Genomic DNA, 27,832 nt, shown 5'->3' on the forward strand with positions numbered 1-27,832 from the left:
TATTATTGTTATTCTCAAAATATTTTGTCAGACATGCCCGGCCCATGTCTGCGGTCATGTTAGGTACGAAAGATACGTTCATACATAAACACTGTATGTAAAGATATGATTTCGTGTTGCCACTGATATAAATGCACCATTATGCCCGTTAGAAATAATTAATCTTAACAATTTCGCCTACCAATATTGAAATTTTAACTTGCCGGCGCTAGAAAGTAGAAACGTCTTATGTAAGATTTGTATGACGTAGAAGGAATAAGTTGATTAATACTTAAAACCAGGCTTGATTGCGACTTAGTCTGGGATCGAATACAAAACTCTTTGCATGACAGAAATGGGGGAAAGAGTTTGAATACTTTAAATTGACAATCAAAAACTATCCATGCGTGTTAAGTCGCAGGCAAAATAAAGTCAACTATTATTGTACCATCGCTGGGCATAGATCTGAATGAAGGGAAGAGAGGTTTAGGCCACAGTCATCATCATCAACCCATTACTGTCCCACTGCTGGGCTCGGGTCTCCACTCATAATGAGAAGGATTAAGCCATAGTCCACCGCGCTGGCCAAGTGCGTATTGGTAGACTTCACATACCTTTGAGTTTTTTTTGATAAATTTCTCAGGTATGCAGGTTTCCTCACGATGTTTTCCTTCACCGTTTAAGCAAGTGATAATTAATTTCTAATACGCACATTAATTTGAAAATCAGAGGTGCGTGCTTGGAATTTGAACCTCGGACCCCTCGATCGAGAGGCCGCGTTTCTTAACCCCTAGGCTATCACTGCTTTTTTTTTTGGCCACAGTACTGCTGCTCAAATGCGGAGCCGATGCAGATGCCGAGCTGGTCAAATGCGGATTGCTAGACTTTACGCACCTTTGCGATTTTTTTAAAACTCACAAGCGTGAAGATGTCCTGACGATGTTAACCTTAACATTTTAAGCAAGTGATATATTTAATAGGCCAATTATTTATTTGAGAATATTGCCCAAAGAAAGCGTTATTCTTTTTGTTTCTAGAATCACGAAATTTTGAGAATTGTTATTTGGATTCGAAACTAGGACTCTCCGATTGAGAGGCTATGTCTCTAACTAGGCTACAACTGTGTTTCTGGTGTCCTGTTCGTTGTGTCCTTCCACTTATTTCTATTCCTGTATCACATCTATTTCTGCCTAATAATAGCAGTGTTAAGCGCTGCTGTTCTGGTTTACAGGGTACGGGAGACATAACTTTCCGGAGCATTCCAGCTTCGTCCCTAGGGGTCGGCGCATCTACAGTCGACCACAGGTAGGGTTCTAATCTTAACTGGGGTTGATTACAGATGACCATGGGCGGCAGTATTAATTTCCGAATAATTTGTATACGGCTTCCCGTAGTTCATCTTGTTTGCACGGATTCGGAGTTTATACTAACCGTTCAAGAGTTAAGTTTCGAGAGGTATTTACCTAAGCCGGGATATATATAATTGTGTAATTACTTCACATCTTCAAGGGAGTTTATTTGAACTATAGACATTGAACAAATAATTAGTAATAGACCGGACGTGGGGAGGATATCCATAACTATTTTCCAAAATTTATACAATAATTGTAGGTATTTTAGAATTTGACCATTTGGTATACTACTTTCTAATAAGAAATAATCTTTAATGGAAAATCTTTTCTTAAGTAGATCTTCAATTGAATTTCAAAAAATTATCTTGCGAGTCAAATGTGTGATAATCGGGTCTGATAAATCGGTCATCGCTTTAACGGTTAACGAATAAATAATGTATGGAATTCTAATCGATTAAGTATATTAATTCGATATGGATTCCATATGAATGCTTATGTTCTGAAATGGCCTAATTTGAGTGGATTATTGTGCTCATCATCATGATCAGTGTATCAAACATAAATTTTGAAAGTAAATTTCGATTAAGAACATCAAATCGATTATTACTGATGTCATGGCATGGCTTATTTTCTTAGGACGTTAGGATCTAGAACGAAGTGGAATAAACCTTTACTCTTTGTTCCCAATCATTATTCAATCAAATTAAACCCATGTTATTGTTTGCTTAGAATATTTTTAAAAGGATACCTAGATAAGATATAAGAGGATTAAACCTTTATTCATTGTTTCGTAAAATACATAATGAATTGCTCGATTGTAAAATCAAGGAATAATTGATATAACTTTGGATTCCAATTTTGAATCAAATTAAGCAAGCGCGCATTTCTTGTTATTCTTGTAATCGGTCTCTCACAAATGGATTTGCGATTGTATTTTTCATTTCGACTGAAACCGGGTCGCTATTGAAATATATTAAGTACTTATTTAATAATTAACAATTAAAGCTGCAGCGTATTAATTTTTCTTTTCTTTTTATAATATAAGAGTAGCAGACGAGCATGCAGTCCACCTGATGGTAAGTGGCTGCTGCCGCCCATGGATATCTGCAATCAACCCCAGATAGGATTAGATATTTCTACCTGAGGTCGGCCACAGATGTGCCGCTACCCCTGAGGACTAAGCTGGAACGCCTCGGAAAAGTCTGTCTCCCTATCACACCCTTCAAACCGGAACACAGCAGCGCCTAACACTGCTGTTATTAGGTAGAAATAGGTGTGGCGGTGGTGCCGCCGGAGTCGAACCACAAAGGGTTCTACCACCTTCAACAATTATTTGTTCTCTGAAATAAACATTTTTTATATTGTATCTCTGTAGCGAAACGTCCATTATATTCTCTAATATCTCCTTTACTACATACGAAATATATAAAAAATCTGAAAAGCAAGAACAAAACTTTTTTGAAGGTAGAACCCTTTGTGGTTCCTCTCCGGCGGTACCACCACCACACACATTTCTGGCGCTGCTGTGTTCTGATCTGAAGGGTGTGGGGTTAAGAAAATATACTTTTCTGGTGCGTTCCTACTTAGTCTTCTAGGGTAGCATCGCATCCGTGGTCGACGTCAGGTAGGAACCTAATCTTATCATCTTATCTAGGTTGATGACGGATAAGGAGGACTGCATGCTCGTTTGATACTTCTAGGTTAAAAAAATGATTGATATGGTGAAGGATTTCGATCCCTGTATGTCTTTGTATGTCTTTGAACCCTTTCCAATACTTAATATTACTTTCCTCACATAAATAATAAATTTAAAATTGAATGTGGCGCTGAAAGTTTATGATGAACAAATGACTCACAGCGAAGCTGGTCTCCCGTTGTGCGGAAGCGGTGCCCTCGGGGTCGACGGGGGTCCTCAGTCTCTGGGGCAGCAGCTCGATCAGATTGGTGGTATACGGCTGGAAGCGAAGTACCAACACGCAGGCGGAGACCAGGGAGTACGCCAGAAGAGTACCTGGGAAAGAAAGGCGATTTTAAGGGCTAGTTTTTCTTTCCAATGTTTTTGTGTGACTGAAATAGGAAACGTTTTTAATATTTGCTTGGCTTGAAGAACTTTCTAAGTATTAAGCAGTACTTAAAACAGGAAATTCAGACATTAACTTTGATAATTATGAAAGCAATGTTGAAATATGTCATAAGTCATAAGTTGTCTAGGTTACTTTGTGTAAGTTCTGTTTTTACTAAAATAAAGTAAGACATCAAATATAATTAATGTTGATTACAACGGTAGATTTGAATTCGGGATATTAAGAGATGAATTCGAGAAGTATTTCATTATGTAGGGCTTTATACTTAAAACCTAAAATAGCCAACCTAAATACTACTATGTTAAAATAACTACGTGAGTGCCTAGAGGTGAAAAATACTACATTCAAATTGTTTTGTTGCACGATAAATTTCAATATATTAGAATATAGTATTTCACAATTTCGATACTTAATTCAACGGCTAAATAGTTTCACGCTCGCGAACATTCAATATATCATTAATAAATATTACATAATAATATCACACACAAAATTAAATTGCTCATTTGATTGGATGTTTTTGAATAAGTATTGCATTGCACAGGTATTAAATTTAACGCAACACATTAATTAATCTATAATTATGACTGAATGCCGAAGGGTAGTGCTGTACCTCACCGCTTGCACATAACGTTGCCAGCAATTTAGCCATAATTAATTCGCTACAACGAGGTAGGTAAGTCCTGATATTATAAACACGAATGTGAGTTTGCTTGTTTGTATGCTTGTTATACTTTCACTTTTTAAGTAAATAACCGATTGTCATGAAGTTTTGTATACACATTGTCTGGTATCCATACCTTTTATGCTGAAAACATCGCAACAAAACAAAGTTAATACAAACTCGTATTCCATTATTTCAATGATGTTTTACATAAAAAGTATTTTTAATACTATACTACATAATCGATTGTATCGATGGTGATCTATCGATGTATCTGTCGTTTCCCTGCCCGGTACAACTGTAATTTAAAGTATTTAATAGATGCTCTTAAGAGATTATCTGCTCACAGTATAATTACTTACATCAACATAATTAACAGAATTGAAATGTTCGTCTGTAATTTTAAAATTTCGTTAATTTTGAAGCTTTTACGCAATGGAAATAACTTTAAATGTGAAAATGTAAATATAAATTAATTTGTGAAATCGAATGTGCAATCAATTTGTGAAAATGAAATGAATTATTATTTCGTATAGGTCTTAGTGGGCCTTAAAATTAAAGTTTATTTTTATATTAGTTTCGGATTGGAACATAAACTCAATTGAAAAAAAATACACGATAATAAGCGGGTCTCTTGTTTTGGTCTGTATCATTATCTTTACAAAACTATATGGCTTCGTACTTTAGTAAGAAAAGTATAAGCTCCATTATGGTACCTTATATATGACCCAAAAAGGCTTATTCAAGACACTTTAGATGAATATATTTTGGTATTAGAATCCTAGAGCCCAAGATGAGAAACAAATTCATACCACGAAGCTATCTTTGATCAATAAGTGATTTGCGGAGCCATTCGATCGTTGTAAATTGAATAGGACTGCACAATGCGACCTCAAATCATATTGCACGTAAAGCTACGGCCGAAGCCAATAAATCCAAATACAATACGAAGATTCATCTTCGTTTTCAAACTGGATTCGGTCCAAATGAGCCGCATTCACTCGTGACTATCCCAACTTTTTTAGGACGATATTCCTGTCGCGCATGTTTGTGTATGCACGCGTGACCCACTAGCACACTGAATTAACTTGCTGTAGTCCTTGTAAACAGCATGCGTGTGCGTAGGAAAAGATAGATGTAGATAAATGGCGCGCAGGCGGGCGTAAACGTGCGTGACAGGAAAAGCCCGTAATTCTATTACTAATTAGAAAGTTCTTTACATTTTAAACAAGACAGTATTACCAGTTATAATATTTAAAAGATCTTTTCGTAGGTCTAGAGCTTTAAAAGGAGCTATAGGTGATAGCTATAGGTACCTAATGAAAGAAATTCTTATTTCACTTTAGTATCCTATAGTATAGTATCTTATTTTTAAAGGCACTAGACTGGAATGGATTTTAAATGAAGACACTGACATCGATAAATAAAATGTCTTGTTTGTTCTAAAAGCGACCAGCAATCTTTCAAGTCAGCTCGGTAACATGCTGTAAATAGAAATCGTTGTATCGAAGAAGATGAAGATTTGAAGAATCCTAAAATAACGTTCAAACATTAGGTACATACATGCCATATCCCAACAGCAAATAATAGCGTCACTTGTGCCCGGACGTGGCAAGAATCTGCAGCTTAGCAGAAATAGATAGGGCAGAGGCACTATTACAATGGGATGGAACAGGAAAACTTCGCCGGTTTCGGAGATTTGTGGCACCTAACTCATTAATGTGTGTTATTGTTATCCCACGAGTGTTATTCACGTCGTGTATTTAATTTATTAATGTAATGAAAAATGATGTAATGAGAAATTAATTATCACTTGCTTAAACGGTGAAGGAAAACATCGTGAAGAAACCTGCATATCTGAGAGATTTATAAAAAATCTTAAAGGTATGTGAAGTCTACCAATACGCACTTGGCCAGCGCGGTGGACTATGGCCTAATCCTTCTCATTCTAAGAGGAGACCCGTGCCCAGCAGTGGGACAGTAATGGGTTGATGATGAATGAAAAATGTATGATTGCTTACTCAACGTTTATCGTTCAATCTGTTCAGAGGACTAATAAAATGGATAAGGAAGAAAGGAAATAGAGTGGAGTTCTTGCATAACAATATGCATTGCATAGGTTTCTATTGAGGTAGATAGACGTTCTGACGAAGAAAGAAAGCCACTGGTGATAAAAATCACACAGTATATAAGGATTTTTCTTTCCTTTTTGTAAATTTAAAGTAGCAGAACAGCGTGCTATGTAACCGATGGTAAGTAGTCACTGATATTCATTGACGTCTGCAACTTATTCTATGTACAATAGGGGTTCTATTTCAAGTCGATCAGAGACGCGCTGCTTCTCCTGAGGACTAAGAGAGTAGCAACATACATAAATCAGTCGGCCTACACGGCCTTTTACCAAAGAACTTTACGCTTGAAATAGGTGTGTTACTTTCGTTTCGTAATCAGTAAATAGTCAATGCATCAATTTATGATAAGAAGTAATCTTCGAAGGTTGATCGATCATCATCATCATCATCATCAACCCATTACTGTCCCATTGCTGGGCACGGGTCTCCTCTCAGAATGAGAAGGATTAGGCCATAGTCCACCGCGCTGGCCAAGTGCGTATTGGTAGACTTCACATACCTTTAAGATTTTTTTATAAATCTCTCAGGTATGCAGGTTTCCTCACGATGTTTTCCTTCACCGTTTAAGCAAGTGATAATTAATTTCTAATACGCACATAAATTTGAAAATCAGAGGTGCGTGCCTGGGATTTGAACCTCGGACCCCTCGATCGAGAGGCCGCGTTTCTTAACCACTAGGCTATCACGGCAGCTGCAGGTTGATCGATGGTTAGAATGAAATTTGCAGACAAGTCTAATCAAATAGGCAAATGGATAACCAATTACGTTAACATAACATTCTTCAAATTACTTGCTCACTTTCCGCAGCGAAGACGGGAGTTTCCTGCACTCTAATTAATTAATAAACTAGCATTCTCCCGTCACTAATTGTAATAATGGGTTGCCGGCTTTGATATTCCTCATCCATACTCGGCTTATACACCTGCTAGAAAGCTATCATTATGATTTACAAATTGTAGGGGTTGTGTATAATGCGGGGTCGATACAGATAGTCACATGTTAGGGTTAATTGATACTGATTACAAGACGAATGGCGGTTTTCGTTACGCAGATTTTTACCAAATAATGGTGTGTAGCGGAAATATAAACACCTTTTTGGTATAAATACGGTGCACGCTGTATTTTGTTGCTCGCAGAATTTAACGAGCATAATTAACGCGGATACAGTGAGATTAAATATCACTGTATTCGAGTACGAGTAGGTACAATATTATTTGTATTTTTAATATAAATAAATTGTATTAAAAGTTATACCGTACCTACCCGTAGTATGAGTTTTTACATTTTTACAAAAATGACTGTTTTTGTATTTGTTTACGTATTTGTCCATACATTTTCAATCGGTACCGGAAATTATGCGTCTAGTGTCTTCTTATGGAAAGTATTTTGAGGAGCTATTTACTACCCAGTTAGCTATTGACGACCCGCGTGGCGGAGCGGTCGCCATGCCGGTCTGACGCTCAGAGGGTCCCGGGTTCGATCCCCGGCCAGACAGATATCTAAATGATGAATTTAGATTTCTGTTTCTGGGTCTGGGTGTTTGTGTATTTGTCTCTGTGTGTGTCCATAGCACCCACGATACAGGGAATCCTAGTGTGGGGCTGTGAGTGTAGAAAGCGTTTTTTTTTTATTCAATTGATTAATGTTGGTTAGTGCTAATCACCCCTAATCCGTTTTGTCTACTAAAATTTTAATTATTTTTTAGGTTTGAGGACTTAATCACTCGTTATTATTCACGTTATTATTTATAACAAAATGTTATAACTGACAATGTTAGCAAACGGGCAAGCAGTCCATCTGAAAGTACGTGGCCGCTATGTCCCATGGACAATCAAAATCAACTCTATATAATATACATCACATTCATCATTAATAACGTCACATTGATCACATTGTTATCTACCTAGTCGGGAACTGAACCCTTTCTTTTTTTTTGTTATCGAGGGGGAAACCTTCAAAAGGTACCCGACAACGTGGGAGCGACGCCGGGTTATGTGGGATTTTTACTGCATTAAAACCTCCCCGGTGGCCGTCCTCTGCGCTGCGTAGAGGGCTCCGGGATCTCCAAAGGAATGCAACCGGAGTCCTCTTAGCGCGTTGCCCCGTCGGGCTCCGCCCAGGTGAGCTTGACACTCGCCACACCATCTGGTGCGTACGACGGTATGCGACCACACATACCGTCGTCCTTCCCGGGGCCGCTGGCCGGGCGGTTCGAGCTCCCACTCTTGCCGCCCGCAACCCCGGAAGTCCCCTTTTAGTCGCCTCTTACGACAGGCAGGGGATACCGTAGCCCTATTCTAGTCCCGGAACTACAGAAACAAATCGGGAACTGAACCCAGAATACTAAGTATTAATGTAATGTTTTAATTTTATTATTTGCTACAATTTCTTAAATAACCAATCACGATAGCAATTGTACATTCCATTCGTTTCTAGATTGATTGGTTATTTTCTATTTAAAAGTATATTTGAGGGAAAAAGTATGCGTTATTTTATAAAAACAAATATACTTCTAAATTTAACAAATTGTTTCGTGGGCCGCCGTGGGACAAGTTTGTTAATAGGCGCTATTTAACGAGTGAACAAGTGGTTGATCGTGTTTTATGGGATCAAAGCAGTGGGCCGCCGCTAGTAAACCACAATTAGCGATCTCTCCCCGTTATCTGCTAGAGTATTGTAAATAATTCGACCATTTATTTTGAATACAAAAACGTATTACAAATTGTTTGCGTCAGAGAAAAATGGTTAGGGAATCGAGTGAGAATACTTGAGAGTTCTGTGAATTGTCCTGAAAGCAAGAACAAGTACCGATAGTTCTTTTGGATTGGTGCCACACCACCTATTCCTAGCGTAAAGCAGATGTGATCCATTGGAATGATGTGGATGCCAGCTGACTTACATGGAGACAAACATTGTCCTAGAGTGACATCGCAACCGGTTTCATACACTACCCTGTTTTAAGTGGTATTGGTTACATATGTCCATGATGGCAGTGATCACTTACCATCAGGTGGAGGTGCAGCTTCTATTTTTTCATAATACTGAGGTAACAAACGAGCAAGTATTCCTAGTGTGAAGTGGTTACTGCCGCTGATTGACTTCTGTAGTCGACACTAGATAAGATTCGATTGCACACTCGCTACCCCTAAGGACTAAGTTGGAACGCCTCGAATAATTATGTCAGCCTGACCAGGTTTAATGCGGAACACAGCAATGCATAACACTACTTGTTGGCGATGCAGGCTGCTGGCTGACAATAGGGATAGGTTTTGTATATTTTTACCTTTTTATACTATTTTTTTATTTACAAAAGAAATATATTGCATGTCCCTTCTGACTACTTACAAATAAAGGAACGTTGTTTTTCTCCGACTCCCCAAATATAATTAATTAATAACAAACCTCGATTAGTTCGATAAAGCCTTTGCCCTAAGCATCGCTGCGACACCGGAGCCCTACACTGCTATTATAAGGGTGGGAGAGATGATTCGAAGGTATAAATAAATTTACAAACGTGCAAAATACACGCAAAAAAAAATTGATCCTTATTTCGCAGTTGTGTAAAAAATTACGGTTCAAAATAACAAGTCAGGCTTGAAATGGATATTGAAATATTTTTGAACATTTCTGATATTTGCCATTCTGATATTAAAATTGTAAATATTACAGTTTACTTTGCCATTAAGTTGATATTTTAATTAAATATGCTCGTACGTTACATTTATAAATATTATTTTCACTGTTGAAATGTCGAGTAGATGTTTTCCTAATTAATTATTGAATATATTTTATTACATTTTAAAAACTAGTGGTGAATATAATAATTAAAAGCTTTTGGTGATAATGTAATGATTTTAATGTAAATTACGTGAAAATTTCGTCCATTCACTCTGTATTCATTAATTATATTATTGTATATAGTAATATATTGATAAGTGTGCCTCAGTTATTCGTAAGTACTACAAAATTACGTACTCGGTTTTTTTTTAAATTGAAGTAACAAAGTAAGCATGGACAAGAGGTCACTGTGCCCCTGGGCATTTTTTTATAATATAGGAGTAGCAGACGAGCATGCAGCCACCATGAGTCCATGAGTCATGAGTCCATGAGTCATTACCATGAGTCCACCTCATGGTAAGTGGCTTCGCCGCCCATTGACATCTGTAATCAACCCCATATAGGATTAGATATTCCTGAGGTCGGCCACAGATGCGACGTTACGCCTGAGGACTAAGCTGGAACGCCTCGGGAAAGTATGTCTCCCTGACCACACCCTTCAAACCTGAACACAGCAGCGCTTAACGCTGCTGTTATAAGGCAGAAGTAGGTGTGGCGGTAGTCCCGCCGGAGTGGAACCACAAAGGTTCTACCACCTTCAAAACCATTTGTAACCAACTCCATATAGAATAAGGATTGTCCCTGAAGCCGATCACAGATACGTTTATACTTCTCGGGACTTGAATGGTCGCTTATATGTAAGTCAGTTGCCATCCAATCGTAGTCTTCAACTAAAAGAGTGATTTGTTCAGTGATTGACATGATTAATTTACGAAGAATAATATTAATTATCTATTTTATATTTCATCTTTCGGGATGCATATTTACATCGAAGGCTCGATAATATCGAAAACTTTACGCGTTATTAATTATTGAAACGAATTAATTAAATATCAAGTACGAAAACCTGTTTTCCCTGAAAACGTTCAATTCTGAAATTCGTTATTTCATGTTCGTATTCATTTAATACAAAGTTATTTCGACGCTACTAGACAAGGAACGCAATTCAAAACCACTCAATCGTTTAGAAGAGCCTGGAAATATTTACTGAACTGTAAATGTTTTCCACAAATAAAACTATCGAAGTGATGTATTTTTAAGCTCCGGCACTATTTGTTGGAATGTGGAGCTCTAATGAAATTCATATATTCCAACGAAGCTTTTAATAGTACATCCTCTCAATTACTTGTACTAAATCAACAACGAGGCTTACACGAATGCATGATACAGATTTTATTGTATTTTAGGACTTGGGCACTGCACGCCAAATTTTTATGCAATTTATTTTATTTATTTCCATTTATTTCAGACATAGTCCATATTTTGTTAGTATTTTCTTTGCACTTAAAAACCTATGTTAGTAGAATTTATTATAATTAAAAAGAAACAAAAAAAATAATAATAAATAACATAGAGAACAATAAAACTAAAATTACGAATGAAATGAATGCATTGAATGGAATTATAACTCAGTTATGCAGGATTCACGTTGTTTTCATTCACCATTTTAAGCAAGTGATAATTAATTTCTAATATGCACGTAACTTTGGAAAAAATATTCAAAGGTATGTGAAGTCTACCAAAACGCATTTGACCAGCGGGGTGGACTATGGCCTAATCCTTCTCATTCTGAGAGGAGACCCGTGCCTAGCAGTAGGACAGTAATTGGTGATGATGATGATGATGATTATCAATTTCAATGATAATTGTCAGTATAATAACAAAGCGGTAAGTTGGAGCGGATCACACATTTGTTGACATTTCTGAGGACTGAGATGGTCGCTATATGTAAGTCAGCTCGCACCCTTATACAGAAAACTTTTCGTGTTTCACTTTTAGGCTGATCAGGCAATAGAACTTCTACGGCCCAGTCGTCCTGGTCACTATTATTTATAAGCATGAATTAGTGGAAGTGAGGCTAGATGGCCACTAAACCAACACTAATTTGGCCAGCGCAGTGGTAAGCTTCAAATAAGAACAAATGAAAAGCTTGGACATAAACGATTCACTACTTAAACACTACCTAAACGGACGTGCACCAGCAATCCTTTAAATGCACTTACCCCATTTAAACAATGTTTAAACATATGGTTATACGAAAATTAAACTCGTTAAAGCATTATTTGTCGAACGCATACTGTTTAAATTTCAAATTGAATTTCATATGAAAACGGAATCTCTAAATCTGCTTGAAATAATATTTGTGGAGTACGTCTACGTTTACTATGTCTTTGAACAGATTTCGTAATTGAGTAGAGTTCAAAATGTATTATGAAATGAAACATGCTACGAATAGGGACTTTATATAAGTCCTATTAACGTAGTGTAAGTAAACGAAATACATAACATAATAATATGGTATAAAAATAATACGAATGCAACCTCAATAAAATCATTTGGAGGTCTTTTAATTTTATAGAAGTAACAGACGAGCATGAGTCTACATGACGCTAAATGGGAAATGACAGCCATGCAAAGCTTCTTGTAAGATCTGAAGATGGCAGAACCCTTTGTGGTTCGACCCTGGAGGCATCACCTTATTTCTGTCTAATAAACAAAGTTGGCCATACGATATTATAGGTACTATTAATTTTATATGATCCTTATTATTTCCTTTTAACTAGAACACAGTAGCGCTTAAAACTGTTGTTATCAGACTGAAATACATGTGGCGAAGGTGATTTCAGAGTCAAACCACGATGGGTTCAACCTTTGAAACATTACATACTTTCTTAGAAGTTTTTTTATTAATATTAAAAAAATCCTTTAGAGCTCAAGTGTGCATAATGTTTCACTACTGTTATAAGATGATAGACTTGATTTAATATTTTTAGTAATTATATTGTGATTCATAATCTTTTCATATTCTACGAATGAATGGACATTTCAAATAATATTGTAAAAACACGATTGAATATGATTTATCCAATCATAGCAATTAAAAAAAATATCCAACTGCCTTTTTCATAAAGACATCGGAAGAGATCTTATTTTATTCTATGCTTATTGAGTTCATGCAGTCGTGGCATAAGCCATAGGAAATAGTACTGTATGCAATATCCGGTCGCTGACGGGTCGAGCACCAAACCGGTCATAGCTGTTGCGCGCAGAGTATATTTATTATTTTAAAATATAATAAAAACTAAACTAGTAAGTGCCATTAATTAGATTTTTCAGGTTCCCCCATAGGCCTTGGCCAGCATGGTGGACTATGGCGTAATCCTTCTAAATCGGAAATCCGTGGGACAGCAAGTTAATAAGTTGATGACGTAAATTGGTACACACTTGAAATTTTTACAGAAAATGTATAACGGTTGGTGCTATAACAACGAATACTAGAAATACAAGAAAATAAAAAAATGGGGTCGCACAACAATAAACCGCTGTTATCCGGCATTTTCGCTTTATCTATTTAACCGTTATAGGTAAATTATTAATTAATTTAATTAAACCGTAATAGGTAAATTATTATTGATTTAAAGGATACGTTAAAAGAGCGCCGGCTTAATGTATGCAATTAATTGTCGGAATCTAAATCTAAACCTTATGATTTCAATATGTATTTGAAAGTATGCATAATTATGGATAACGTACAACCCATTACTGTCCCATTGCTGGGCACGAGTCTCCTCTCAGAATGAGAAGGATTAGACCAAAGTCCACCGCGCTGGCCAAGTGAGTATTGGTAGATTTCATGTACCCTTGAGATTTTTATTTATATAAACGTCTCAGGTATGCAGGTTTCCTTACGATGTTTTCCTTCACCGTTTTAAGCAAGTGATAATTAATTTCTAATACGCACATAACTTAATATAAAGGTATTATATTAATACTAGCTGACCCGGCAAACGTTGTGTTGCCATATAAATAAAAAAAATTTAAGGGTGAACAACCCTTATCACTTAGGGATATGAAAAATAGATAGTAGCCGATTTTCAGACCTACTGAATATGCATATAAAATTTGGTGAAAATCGATAAAGTAGTTTCGGAGAAGTACGGTAACTAACATTGTGACACGAGAATTTAATATACAAGATAAAGGTACTCGTATACTGAGTGTAAATTGCAAGCAAGGAAGCGTACTATATTTGCAGCGTTTAATACCAATGCGTTTAATTACAGCGCTGACCACAGTCCAACATGCAAATAAAGCCTTTACAGCTCAACCGACCCCAATTCAGTCTAACATGCTGAGCTTGTCAAAGTCATACGCAAATCGAATAACCGGGTGGAGGGAAACATGTAATTTAAATTAATTTCGTTGTAAGTACATTTCTTAGTTCAGAAATTCATTTGCGTTGGTTTCGGGCGTGCATCGCGTTTTCCGCTCCCCTCATCTTTTTGTTAGTTGCGAAGGGACGCGGGTATTAATTAATGCGAGGACACTAACTGCGAATATTTCTCGGGTTTTAACATGTCTGAGAGATGAGATATTACGATAAAATGTACACATTTCATGATACTTAGTCTCTTTATGGTGCATACGTTTATTTCTCAAAGGGCGCGTGCTGGCTACCGTGTTATGATATATATTTGCATAGTCATTTATTTTGAAGTCGTAAAGAGGTACCGCCGAGAATTTAATAGTAGTAAAAGTTCGCTTTGATTGCTGACGGACCTCTTATTTCTAGTATGAAGATCTTCTTGATAAATCGGCGTGGATCTTATATCTTGTATGACCTTTTTTATGCATGTGGCAACTATCTTAGTCTTCAGTGGTTCCGCATCTCTATCTGATAACATCCTGCGTTGGAGATGGGTATGGTTAACACATGGTATGGTTAGATGGTCTGCCTGCTTATTTGCTACTTCTAGATAAGTCTTCAGAGCTGACTACATTGTGGTCACTTATTTTCGAATTAACTACAACCCCTATACTGTTTCTATCATAGGTAAGAGCTACCGATCCATTTTATCTTCGCAAAAAATGTTAAAAAATACAAGACTCATTGAAACGAATAAACTCCGTTATTTTAACTCGCGTAGTGCTCTCAATCAATGTTAATAAAAGCTTGCAGCAAAAATAATTTTAACAATATTTTTACCTCAAACAGAATCCTGTTGACTCTAATTGATGTTAATATTATTAAAACAAGGCAATAACAGCGTAGTAAATAAGTATTGCTAAACGTACTAGGGAAAACGATAATTAAATTTTCCAGACCAATCAATCCCGAATTAATCTGGACGGGATAGACAATAATTGAAGCTTGATTTGCGAGTAACGGCTAAAAATAAAAATAGGATTGGAGTACCAATATCTATTAGCTGGCGGGAGTTAACGTAAACATTTTCAGTTTATCCAGCAGTGAGGCGGCAAGGCACGTTTATTGATGTTTTATTGCCCCTTTTTATGCACCGATATCGTCCACGGTTGTATTTAAATTGCATTAATAAAAAGTAAAATACACTCCGATCTTTACACAGGCAAAGTGTTGTTCGTTCGATCGCAACTGGCCGACAAAGCTTTTATGTTTCAATGAAAGAATTATGGCAGGATATTAAACACTTTGATTTGTAAAATCCAGAACATTTATAAGATTTATTTATTTTTTATAATTACCTAGGTTTAAGGGCGAAAATAGTTATTCGCAAAGTGATTAATTAAGCTAGTGTATTATAGTTGAATGTCTTCAGTTATTCATCTCGATATTTCTTAAAAAAAATATTATATTGTATAGAAGGTGAAGTACATCTGTCAAAGTGACAAACGTTTTGCAGAATTATTTATTTTTAGATTTAAGTACCTTGTTAGAGTCAAAATTAATTACGGACGACTTGACGGTTCATTAATGATTGGTCCGTTAACTCACTGCTAACTTAAAATATTTCTACTACTCGCGGGCAGGAGTTATTCCTTTATAATCCAGGCCTAATTCTAAATTCATTCTAACTTCTCTAAAAGTATTTATTTTTGTGTAAAACATCTGCCAAATTCCTTAACGTACCCAAACGGCCCTAATTGAAATTAGCGAGTAGTTTTACTTACCCAATGATTATTCAACACTATTGTGTTTCAAACCACTGTGAATCACTGAAATATTAATAGTAGAACGCAGAAACGTTCCTCCGTTAAATTGGGTTTGACGCGAATAAATTATAAAAATACATGTCCCGACCTCTAAGATTAATTTCAGTGGAATACAATATATACTCCAATAAAACATGAGATCCATGAATGTGAATGATCCAAGTAAAGAAAACGTTGTGAAGAAACCTACACGATTGTGAGTTCTTTGGAAAGCAAAGGTGTGTGAAGTCTACCAATTCGCAATCGGCCAGCGCGGTAGGGTGAGTACAGTGAGTGAGAGACTACTAATAAAGACGTTAGTAGTATATCTATGAGTAAACAATTTATTCTGTTTATGACGTGTCAATCTGTCTACGTAAAATTTTGTATGAATCCATTTAACAATTGGTTTGGGTTAAATTGTATCATTTGAGTCTAATTTGACACGCCCTTGTAATCACAAAGTACACTACAAATTTTTGTATGGCATAAGTAGGCTGTTTTTTGTTGGTATAGGATTAGAAAAAGATTATTCAGCCTTAGAAACCTAAAAAGCCTTGTAGTGTATATAAAAAAGTATATAAGATGTATAAAATGGTATGCTTATTGTAAATGGAAGCAGGTAAAGTTGTTAGCACTAAAACACGACATTTCTTTTAGTTTCAATGACGTTAGGGAATGCTAGACTCTGTAAAGTTTCTCTCACAAATAAGACTAAACGATGTTAAAAGTACTTCGGAATCTACTCAGAACTAAAGAGATCTTGTAACAAAATGATTTTGTTCTTGGCTACCTAAAACGCTTTATAATTTATTTAGATACTTCACTTTCCATTCGATTTTGCCCGATGCTTGTATTTCATTTGTTATAAATAATTAATTACTGTTACTAGGCAAGCGTCAATTGGAAATCACTTAATATATCTCAAAATAAAAAAGTTTAAAGAACTCTGACGTTGAATATGATGTTGTTTTGTGCAAATTAAAGCATGACGATTAATATTAAATACATAATATAATCTTTACTTATAAGACCGGTTTTTCACGTTTTAGCAATTGCATTGATGCTGAATCGTGTTTAGTGCCGCTGCGTTCTGTTATCGAAATAATTGGCGTTTAAATTGGAATTGCGGTTAATTGTACGGCGACCGTTATTTACTTTCAACCTTTTGGAACGAACGAAGCGGTACGTTGGTTAAGAGGGCTAGGCGAGCGTCACGAAAAATCCTAACGACACTTTTGCCATAGTGCGTAGCGCTCGGAGAGGGGGCAGGCCGAGTATAGGATTCGACTTATTCGTTCTCTCTCTCTCTCTCTCTCTTGACTGTGACAAGCCACACGACGGGTGCGTCTTCTGTGTATGTGTACATTGTTTTGTCGTGTTCGTATGTATGTAGTTTTAGTATCAACATTAAGTTGATATTTATATAATAATTAAAAATAAAACAAAATGTATATATTCATAACTTTAAATAATATTGATTATAATTTTATTAGCATCCCTTCACTTATTTCATTTATCGTTTAACTCCTAAACATTGTTAATTTATTTAATTATACCTCCTATGGTACTTATTTTAAAACTAAAGGAACTTCGTTCCAATCGGATGTCCCACATGTGACACCTTAGACATTTTTTTAGTATTTCTTACTAATCTACTTAGTAATTCAAATGTCTCTCTAATACGCTTCAAGAAGTAGAGCCCTGTGTCAGACGGGCAGACAGACACCGGAGATTGCTTTTATTGGCACAAAAAGTATAATATTATAAGAACTATATTATTTTGTAGAATGCACACAGCACAGTTGTAATCAAATTTTCAGGCACGATTAGTTATGCGACCCATTTAGGTCCGTTATTCATAATAAATATATCCAATACTTAGCCTACCAAAGATCGAAATGGCATAATGTCTGCCTACAAAATTATAAAATTATTAATAAAAAGTATCAGTGGATTTTATTAAAGCAAACTCGATACAAATTCGTACCTTATATGTAAATACAAAACTTTTCGATTTTAATCAGCGTCTCTTTGAACAAACTTATAACAACTTGTAACATGAAACTGAGTTGTTCCAATAAACAGTTGATCGCTCTAATATCGTAAAATGGATCGAGACGAACGCACGAGTTATTTAAGAAATTATATTAGTTTTCTTTTGGTATTTTTATGTAAAATGACTAGTCGAAATGGACGCATTGATTTTAGAAAACCTTCACACCTTTTCGCATACTCTCGGATTCTTGATCTAAGGGACCGAAGTTCAAATCTCAAGCATGAACCTCTGTAGCACTACCATGAGTTGGCATAGAAACGCCGCTATAGAAATTGTAAATAGAAAACTATTGTCATTTTGCTAGTGAGTAACATAACTACTATCGTTACGGTATTTCTTGACAACGTCTGTCAAATTAATGACTCATGGGACCGAATTTGTATGGCAATAGATCATAATGACATTCGCTAGCGATTTGATTTCGATAGGTTTTTTACGTTACGAGTGGCTCACACTACGGAATTTAGTTCTACGAGTAACCACCAGAGGCGCTGTACAATTTTTCATACATTTATTTTACGCAGTCGCTAGCGAGTAATACTTTTGTAAACTCATGGTAGTGCTACTGATTCTGAGAGGAGACCCAGCAGTACGACAGTAGTTACTATATAAGAGAAGTGACCTCACCTGTCATGAAGATTATGTTTTTAATGTCAAGTGTCAATGTCAAAAAATAGTTTTTTTTAACCGTTTGTTTCGGTTGATCGGATATACTTAGGTGTATATACCAAAATGTTAAGGATAAAAAGCAAACAAAATACCTCAGTTAAATTCACAGGGCCTTTTGAGTATTATTATTTCGTTTAAAAGCTCAAAACTTTGTCAACATCCAATTTACTCGTAATTTGTTCGCACTTCTCGAGCTTAAATGCAATTCTCTTTATTTTTATTGCGTTAGGGAAATGTATTCGCCGGTACTGGCCTACTGCTGGGCAAAGGTTTCCTTTCAAACGAATTGGTCTAGGCCAATTACTTAGTCGAGTTATAGACTTCACACGCCTTTGAACCTCGGATCACAATACCTACATAGATATTAGAAATTAATTATCATTTGCTTAAACGGTGAAGGAAAACATCGTTAGGATACCTGCACACCTAAGAGTCCTTTTAAAAAGTTCTCAAAGTAGGAAGTCTATGGATATGGCCTAATCTTTTTCATTCTGAGAGGAGACCCGTGCCCAGAAGTGGGACAGTAATAGGTTGTTGATGGCATGCCTTTAACTAGTGTTTTTTTTTTTAAACTTTCAGGCTTATTGATTTCCACATGATGTTTTATCCTTAAAGCAAGTGATAATAACTATTTTATAATGTGCACATAACTTTAAAAAATAAATCTGAGATACGTGTCCTGGATTTGAACCCCCGATCGAAAGGCTTAGTTTCAACTAGGTTATCACCGCTCATTGTATACTCATAAATTTTCTATTATTTGTGTCTAGTCATTCCAGTGATAATACACAGATAAGGTACAGATTACAACTATAAAGGGTAGCTTTGTTTTCATTGTTTTGTCTGCCCACTGACTCGATTTATTCGCTCCCGATACTTGACTTATATCTTTACTTGCACTACAGTTGTATCTTGAAGTGAGAGACTTGAAATTGGTGACGATTAAAGTAGAAACACTGAGATTATCCTTTTTTTTTATAATATAGGAGTAGCAGACAAGCACGCAGTCCACCTGATGGTAAGTGTCTACTGCCCATGAACATCTGTAATCAACTCCAGATAAGATTAAATATTCCTACCTGAGGTCGGGCACAGATGCGCCGCTACTCCTGAGTACTAAGCTGGAACGCCTCGGAAAAGTATGTCTCGCTTACCACACCCTTCAAACCAGAACACAGCAGCGTTTAACACTGCTGTCATGAGACAGAAATAATCCTACTAATATATCCTTCTCTATCCTAAGAAATATCCTCTTTATATCGGATGTCGGAACAGCGGAATGTAAGGTTGCCTATACACGTATTAATAGAGGAAATAGGGATTATTTCACAAGATTTACGTTAGTGGTAACACTTTTCAATATAAATACCAAATGTTTTTTTCTAGCATGAAGTAGGTCATTTCGGTAGAAGATTTTAGATGCCGGATGACTTACACATGACTCCGTCTTAACCCTGAGGTGTGGCAGCGGCTTCACGTAGAACCTTTGTTCCGTATGAAGTTAGTTGCAGAAGTCTACGGGCGGCAGTGGTAATATACCATCAGTTGGACTACATTTTTTTTATTTGTAAATGAATTATCACTTTATTATATACAACAAGTTATCAAGTTATTTACAAAATTTACATATATACAAAAATGAAAAACAAAAATATAAAAACAAAAACACTACCATAAAAAATTGTCACCATCACTGTCTTTGGCCAAGGTTCCCAAGACGCTGGCAGCATTTCCTCTCTGAATTGCTATACCAATTCTTTGATCAAAACATGGACTACATGATTATTTGCTATTTCAATCTTGTAAAAAAATACTTTTTCCGCCCGATGATAAGTGGTCATGGATAGCTATGTAAACTGAGTGTGAATGCCTCGTGGTATATGTGTCAAATTCTGAGTTCATAACATCTTCAAACAGGAATACACTCTACTGTATGCAGAAATATACCGGTGGCATCGTCAGCCCAACTATTGAAGGTTTCGGCAACTTTAAAATTAAATTACATCAACAGAATGTAATATTGCGACGAGGACCGAGGAACGAAAAACAAAGAACCTTTTTCAAAAGCATTGACTGCAAAATATTTTTTAAAATATGAAAGGATTAATGCTTTAGCGAACATTATTTGTAGTACTTATAAATTTTATAATGAAATATACAAAATACGGACAGTGCAGTTCTGATTAAAATTTAATTACGTAGTATCAATGGCTGAAAATCGAGAGTTTGTTCGATGAATATTTAAATAACGTAATGCGCCTTTATTATTACTTTGAGAGCTGAAAGGTTAATACATTGCTGATTCATAATGATCACTTAACGAGTATTAAATATATATAAAGGTAGTAGTAGTTCGGGGCGCTGTGCGCCGCCATACTTATTTCTACCTTAGCCAGGCTTCAATTCGTCGTCATTTTAGTTAAGTGAATACCGTTTTCATATAGAAACTGTCAAATAGTGTCAAACTGTCCCGACCACGAGTAGTTCCACTAAAAACCGTAAATGCTTGTGTGGTGTTTGTGGTGCATAATCGAAATTAGTGAATACGAAAACGTTACTAATCGCAGCGTCGAACTCGAGGCTGTTTTCCCTACTAAATTGTCTAGCTGGTTTCAGTGAGAGAGATTTACACACAATGTTCTAACTTTATCCTCAGTTGTAGTGAGAAATCTCTAGCAAATAACGTAACTGACCTCAGATAATCAAATTCTATTTAGAGTTCATTGGTGGCAATGAGTACTTTCCTTGAAATAACTGCTTATTTTTTTGCTGGTTTAATGTCATTGCGTTGTTAACTTTGAGGAATGAGGTGGGGCCGCTCATTTCGATATATGTATCTAACCACCCATTTTATTATCGAACTCCTGTCTTCTTAGAATTTTTTGTCACATTTCGAAGAATGAAAGTACCTATAATATATAAACGTTCTCAATGAACACGAACAATATTTTCTACAAAATGCATTTTTATTACTTACCAATGCTCATCATCTCGACGAGCACTTCCAGTTGAACGAACATCGCCACGAAGGCCGAAATCACTCCACTGCACACAGTCGCCAGAGCAGGGCTTCCGGTGCTCTCGGAAATAGCGGCCAGTCTCCTAAACAAAAAATATACAATTAGTAAATGTAACACTGTTGAATTTAGGGAGTTTGCCTCCTCCCACCCGCTTAGTATGCGAGATAAGAAAAATATCTTGAAACATTTTTGAACCGCCCGCAACAAAGCTATAGCTAAGGCCATGGGTCGTAGGGTGTCCGGCAAATTTGTAAGAGATATATTAACGTAAATAATTAACTTATTTAGTATTTAAAGTACCTAACTAACTTTGGGTACTAAATTATTAATACCCGATTTGAAGCCTTTGTAACTGTAAATAATCAAGAGTAATTTAGATATTTAATGAAAGTGGCCCATTGTTGACTTTCATATGAACAATACGCTAATGGATTTGTTCATTGTGGATTCCGGACTAAACATAATATGTGGATTTTGTGTATGTACAACAATTGTTTTGTTTCATTTAGTCAGAAATAGCGTGAGCCCGAATCACAGTTGATAGACTTTTATTGTTTGTTATTTTACATTAAAGTTGAATTTCGAATAAAGGCAAAAGTTGAAAATATTAAACCTTCCTTCATTTTCCTTCATTAAAGAAATAGTATGACATACATAAAACGATCTTAGATCGCGATCCCTACTTCCCGTGGGATTTCCGGAATAAAAACTATGCTATGTCCTTTCTCGGGTCTCAGACTATTTTTGTACAAAATTTCATTAATATCGGTTCAGTGGTTTGGGCGTGAAGAAGAGACAACCAGACAGACAGAGTTACTTTCGGATTTATAATATGAGTAAGGATTATTATTTAGTGATTTTATTTTTATATATTACCTCAAACGATGAACAGATGAACTAATAGACAGACGGAAGACAGATATTACAATACGATGGAGACAAGTAGAACGGGTTCATTACAAATTATTTTTGAAAGGATATTATTTCGTATAGTAACGCATAGCTTTTTAGAAAAGTAGTATAAGAGCATGCAGTCCACTTGGTGACACGATAACATTACGGTCCGTGAAACGTGTAAACCATCGCATACGATATAGGAGAGCTAGGAGCATAGGAGAGCTATCTAGACGGTCACACATGCTATTCTACCCCTGAGGACTAAATTGGAATGTTTTATTTAACATATCTTTTAAATCTTCATATTTCTACCTAATAACAGCAGTGTTAGGCGCTGCTGTGTTCCGGTTTGAAGGGTGTGGTAAGGGAGACAGACTTTTCCGAGGCGTTCCAGCTTAGTCCTCAGGGGTAGCGGCGCATCTGTGGCCGACCTCAGGTAGGAATATCTTATCTCATCTGGGGTTGATTACAGATGTCCATGGGCGGCAGTAGCCACTTACCATCCGGTGGACTGCATGCTCGTCTGCTACTCTTACATTATAGAAAAAAACCTTTTAAATATGGAAACAAAAGCGTTTAAAACTGCTATTATTTAGCTGTAATTTACGTAATAGGGGCATTTCCATAGCTCATATGAAAGTTTATCGTGAATGAGAACAATAGTTGGTTACTGGGCAATATATCAAACAATATTCGAAATGTATTGTTGCAATCGAACATTTATATACGTAGGTATTAAATGTGATTGTTTTCAGTTCTATTTGTAAACGATTAAGTAGCAGATATTTGGTTTACTTATCGATATGAAAAACTGTTTCCCATATCGTTATCAGAAACAGTTTATTATAAACGTCTGTTCTCATTAGCATCACTCTTTCTAGATATCGATTTAATTATAACATAGACGAAATGAATATATTATTAGAAACGGTTGTAGCTTTGTCATTTGTAATTTGGCAGCGTACATTTCGTTAGGTTTTGTAATAACGGTTAGCAATTTGTAGTGTATCGCAATGGTATCTGTTCAGTATTTAGAACTGGTCGAAATACTGATGATAAATAAAAGGAGTAAATTCAAAATTGAAAAGGTTGACGTTTCTGTCATAACACACATTGTACAGACAGTCGGTATTCGGATTTCGTCACGGGACGTGTATAATTATATAGTATATTACGGGAGTCCTGGGGACCTATTTGGGAGTCGCGAGTGTGTGTGCATCAAGGTCGATCGGTCGCCGAAGGGAGCACCGCACCACTCTACGGTATTTATACATTTATTCACCTACATTATTGTTTCTAGCGCACAAGGGTTCCAAATTATATTTCGGATCAACCAGCGACCTAACACTCTACAGTATCTAATAATTGAAACGGTTACAAGTTACGATAGGTATATCGGAACATCTCTTTTTGTATTCAGTTCCAAATAATTCATTAAACCATTGTGTTAGCAGTCAAATACAGAGCTTAGTGTAATGTTCGCGTTGTAGGAATTTCAATTATACTAATTCGATTTCCGAAACGGTGCAGTTTGGGTGCAATGACACATACAGGAAATAAGACGGACAGTTCGGACAATGTAGCGCGCATTCGCAAATCGAACTGGCTCGGGTAAACGAAATTTAATTTAAACTTTGGTGTACGTATTGACAATCGTTCCATCTGTGTTTTTGGGTCCTTTTGTTTGGTAGCTAAAGTAGATAAGGTTATACGATTAGGGCTATTAGTATGAATATGCTACAAAATTGGTGTTTTGCATGATCGTGGTAGCGATAGCCTAGTATAGAATGAGGGTGGTAGAACCCTTTGTGGTTCGACTACGACGGCACCACCGCCACACCTATTTCTACCTAATAACAGCAGTGTTAGGTGCTGCTGTGTTCCGTTGTGAAGGGTGTGGTAAGGGAGACAGATTTTTCCGAGGCGTTCCAGCTTAGTCCTCAGGGGTAGCGGCGCATCTGTGGCTGACCTCAGGTAAGAATATCTAATCCTATCTGGGGTTGATTACAGATGTTCATGGGCGGCAGTAGCCACTTACCATCAGGTGGACTGCATGCTCGTCTGCTACTCCTATATTATAAAAAAAAGAAAGGCGGGCTCGTTATAGAGGTTCGAATCCTAAGTAATCGTACGACTTACCTGGGATTCGATTTCTGATTTTTTCAAGTTATTGGCATGTATATTTAGCACATTCGGTGTTTTCGAAATCGTATTATCGCCATTTTAGTATTCACTTGCATCGAGCGACCAGAAGTATTTCTGACTAAATAAACGACTACCTCTAGGGACCATCCTGTAATCATTATCTATCGTAATATTCCTAACACACCAGGCCTTACAACCAAATATAACCAATTACAACTTATAGAAATAGTTGTAATCAATATCAAAAATATAGATTAGAAATTTGATTGCAATCACCGTAGCTGCGTAGAAAAGTGTAACTTTCAAAACATAACGGCAAAAGGGCAAAAATAAAACTAACCCTTAAGTTCTAAAACCGTGTTGAAAGAGTACTTTCGTTAAAGGAGCACTTGGGCTTGAAAGATGCTTGCTTCAAGAATTCCTGAATGACTCATCATGTTTTGAGACACAAGAGATCCCTATTATCCGTTGCTTTACAAACAATTCTAGGTTAAGGCTTAGATTGAAACGCGTATATAATGGATTACATAATACGTCTATATACAAATCATTAAACGTTTTCTACACTGGATACACTGGAGCTGCGAGCTTTTTTTATTACAGAATCGTATTCACCTTGCCTTGTCAGTATGTACAATTGTACAGCCATCTCCAAAAGTAGATGAATTTAAGGTTTCAAGAATACCTATACACCCAAACGTTTATAAGTAGCTGAACACAACTAGCACCGTAATTAGATGAACGTCATAAAGTTTCAAAAGTAGAAGAACACTACAGTGGCAAAAGAAGCTAAACAGTGACATATCATATTATTGACGTTAGCAATTTTGCCTTAACGGCGTTCAGCTAATTTTAACGCTTTACGATGTTCGTCTACTTAATTATGATGCTAGGGGTGTCTCACTTAGCTGTCCCTGTAGTTCTGGGACCAGAATAGGGCTACGGTATTCCCTGCCTGTCGTAAGAGGCGACTAAAAGGGGGCTTCCGGGGTTGCGGACGGCAAGAGTGGGAGCTCGAACCGCCTGGCCAGCAACCCCGGGATGGACGGCGGTATGTGTGGTCGCATACCGTCGTGAACACCAGATGGTGTGGTGAGTTTCAAGCTCACCTGGGCGGAGCCCGACGGGGCAACGCGCCAAGTGGACTCCGGTTGCGTTCCGTTGGAGATCCCGGAGTCCTCTACTCAGCGCCGAAGATGGCCACCGGGGGGTTTTAGTGCGGTAAGAATCCCACATAACCCCGTGCCGCTCCCACGGCATAGGGTACCTTTTGAAGGTTTCCCCCTCGTCAAAAAAAAAAAAAAAAAGGGGTGTCTCACTACTTATGAACGTTTGGATGTATAGGCATTTTTTCAATAAGCCCCAACCGATTGGTCTAAATTTTTATACCTGTTTGGGCGTACGTCCCAAGATAGCGGGTTCATTAATTTTTACGCACTCACATGATAGGTATGAATTAATTGAAAGGGTTTTTTTGAGAATAATACGAAAAACTAGACGAGGTTATTAAAACGCTTGTTTTTAAAAGGTTTTTAGCATACATTTATTTCTTGTCGCGATGCACTGATCTCTTCCCATAACTGGAGACTGTTGAGTAGGTATACTCCACGCTGTTCCAAGCTGGATTCAACCCGTGTTAGATGTTTATACTGCTCATTTATTCTTCGATAAGGTTTATGGATTACTGCTCATTTGTACAATGATAACAACCGGGAACGGAAGCCTAACGTATTCTTTGACGTACGGATAAAACTATAGGCTTGTCTTGTGCTACATTTGTTTTACGAAAAAGAAAAGTATTTTAATGGATTATTTTATAAGCCAAAATTTTAACGAAAATACAGAATTTTGGTCGATCGATTGTAGGTATTGCTACACTTTTACTAAACGCTACACACTTTTACTTAAACGTTAATGTTGAAAGTTGATGTCATTTCCATCTGTTTTCCTTTTTGCATCTTTTAATTTGAAATCTGCTGGCTGCTAATTATAATTTTCAGCGGATGGAAGTTCAACTGGATTTTTTACTTTAGGCAGGCGTTTTGCCTTTTTGGTCTGCTCGGCTGCAAGCTCCAAACGACCATTCAATGTGCACTTTATTAAGATTTCTCGCAAAAAACTGAGTTTCCTTTCGAATGTAAATAATTTGGAAATACGATTTTATGGCCACATTAAGTATATTTTACTATGGTTTACAGGCTGGGCTGTGAGCTCATTCCTACCATAGTAGAACACAACGTATAATATTAAACTTGTTACTAATCATAATAATAATTTGGTTCTAGACTTAACAATGCAAGTATTTAAAGTTAAGGGCATTTTGCAAATTAATTGTCACTTTTTATTAAGGCGTAGTTAACACCGACAAAAACTTTGTACATGAGAATAGGTAAAACATTTTCTTCAATTATAGCCGGAAGATGAGCAAACAGTCCATCTGATGGTAAGTGGCTACTGCCACCAATGGACATTTGTAACCCGAAATAAAATTAGATTCCTACAGAAGATCGGCCACGGATGTGCCGCTACCTCTGAGGACTAAGCTGGAATGCCTCGGAAAAGTAAGTCTCCCTTACTACACGCTTCAAATCAAAACATCAGCTCTTAACACTGCTGTTATTAGGCAGAAATAATTGCGGCGGTGGTGCCACCGGAGTCGAAGCACACGTTCTACCTTTATATTTAAAGATTGATTACACACTCCAGATTTTATCACTTACTTGAAGATAAGTCCGTCATTAGCCATCGCGTACATGATGCGGGGCATGGGGAACATGGAGCCGAACATGGAGACGGTGAGGCCGGCCAGCGCGCCGATAGCCACGACGTACTTGCACGTGGGTGCGTCCACGTAGGCGAACATTTGCACGAGCGCGGAGCCGGTGTCCACTTGTTTGTACGGCACTGTTGACAAAAACACGGTTATATAACTTTGGTTCGGTGGAAGTTATACTTATTAGAAAGATGTTAGTAATAAATTAATCAAAACGTATGTATATTGCGTTAATATAGAACCTAAAACCAAACATCGGGTATGTTTGG

General features: G+C 36.8%; 1 protein-coding gene across 1 annotated transcript in view; it reads right to left on the reverse strand.

The window, feature by feature from the left end:
• Window positions 1-27,832, reverse strand: part of LOC140743648 (solute carrier family 7 member 14) — a 214,305-nt gene that overhangs the window by 26,740 nt on the left and 159,733 nt on the right. The window contains exons 9-11 of the mRNA XM_073075076.1: window positions 27,511-27,694; window positions 21,706-21,830; window positions 3,188-3,342 (exon numbers count right to left, since the gene is read on the reverse strand). Of these exons, the coding sequence (XP_072931177.1) occupies window positions 3,188-3,342; window positions 21,706-21,830; window positions 27,511-27,694 (464 nt within the window). The remainder of the gene's footprint in view (window positions 1-3,187; window positions 3,343-21,705; window positions 21,831-27,510; window positions 27,695-27,832) is intronic.

Source organism: Epargyreus clarus, unplaced genomic scaffold (genome assembly GCF_041222505.1).
Source record: "Epargyreus clarus isolate Ecla_fem2 unplaced genomic scaffold, WU_Ecla_fem_2.2 ptg000007l, whole genome shotgun sequence".
Lineage (NCBI taxonomy): Eukaryota > Metazoa > Arthropoda > Insecta > Lepidoptera > Hesperiidae > Epargyreus > Epargyreus clarus.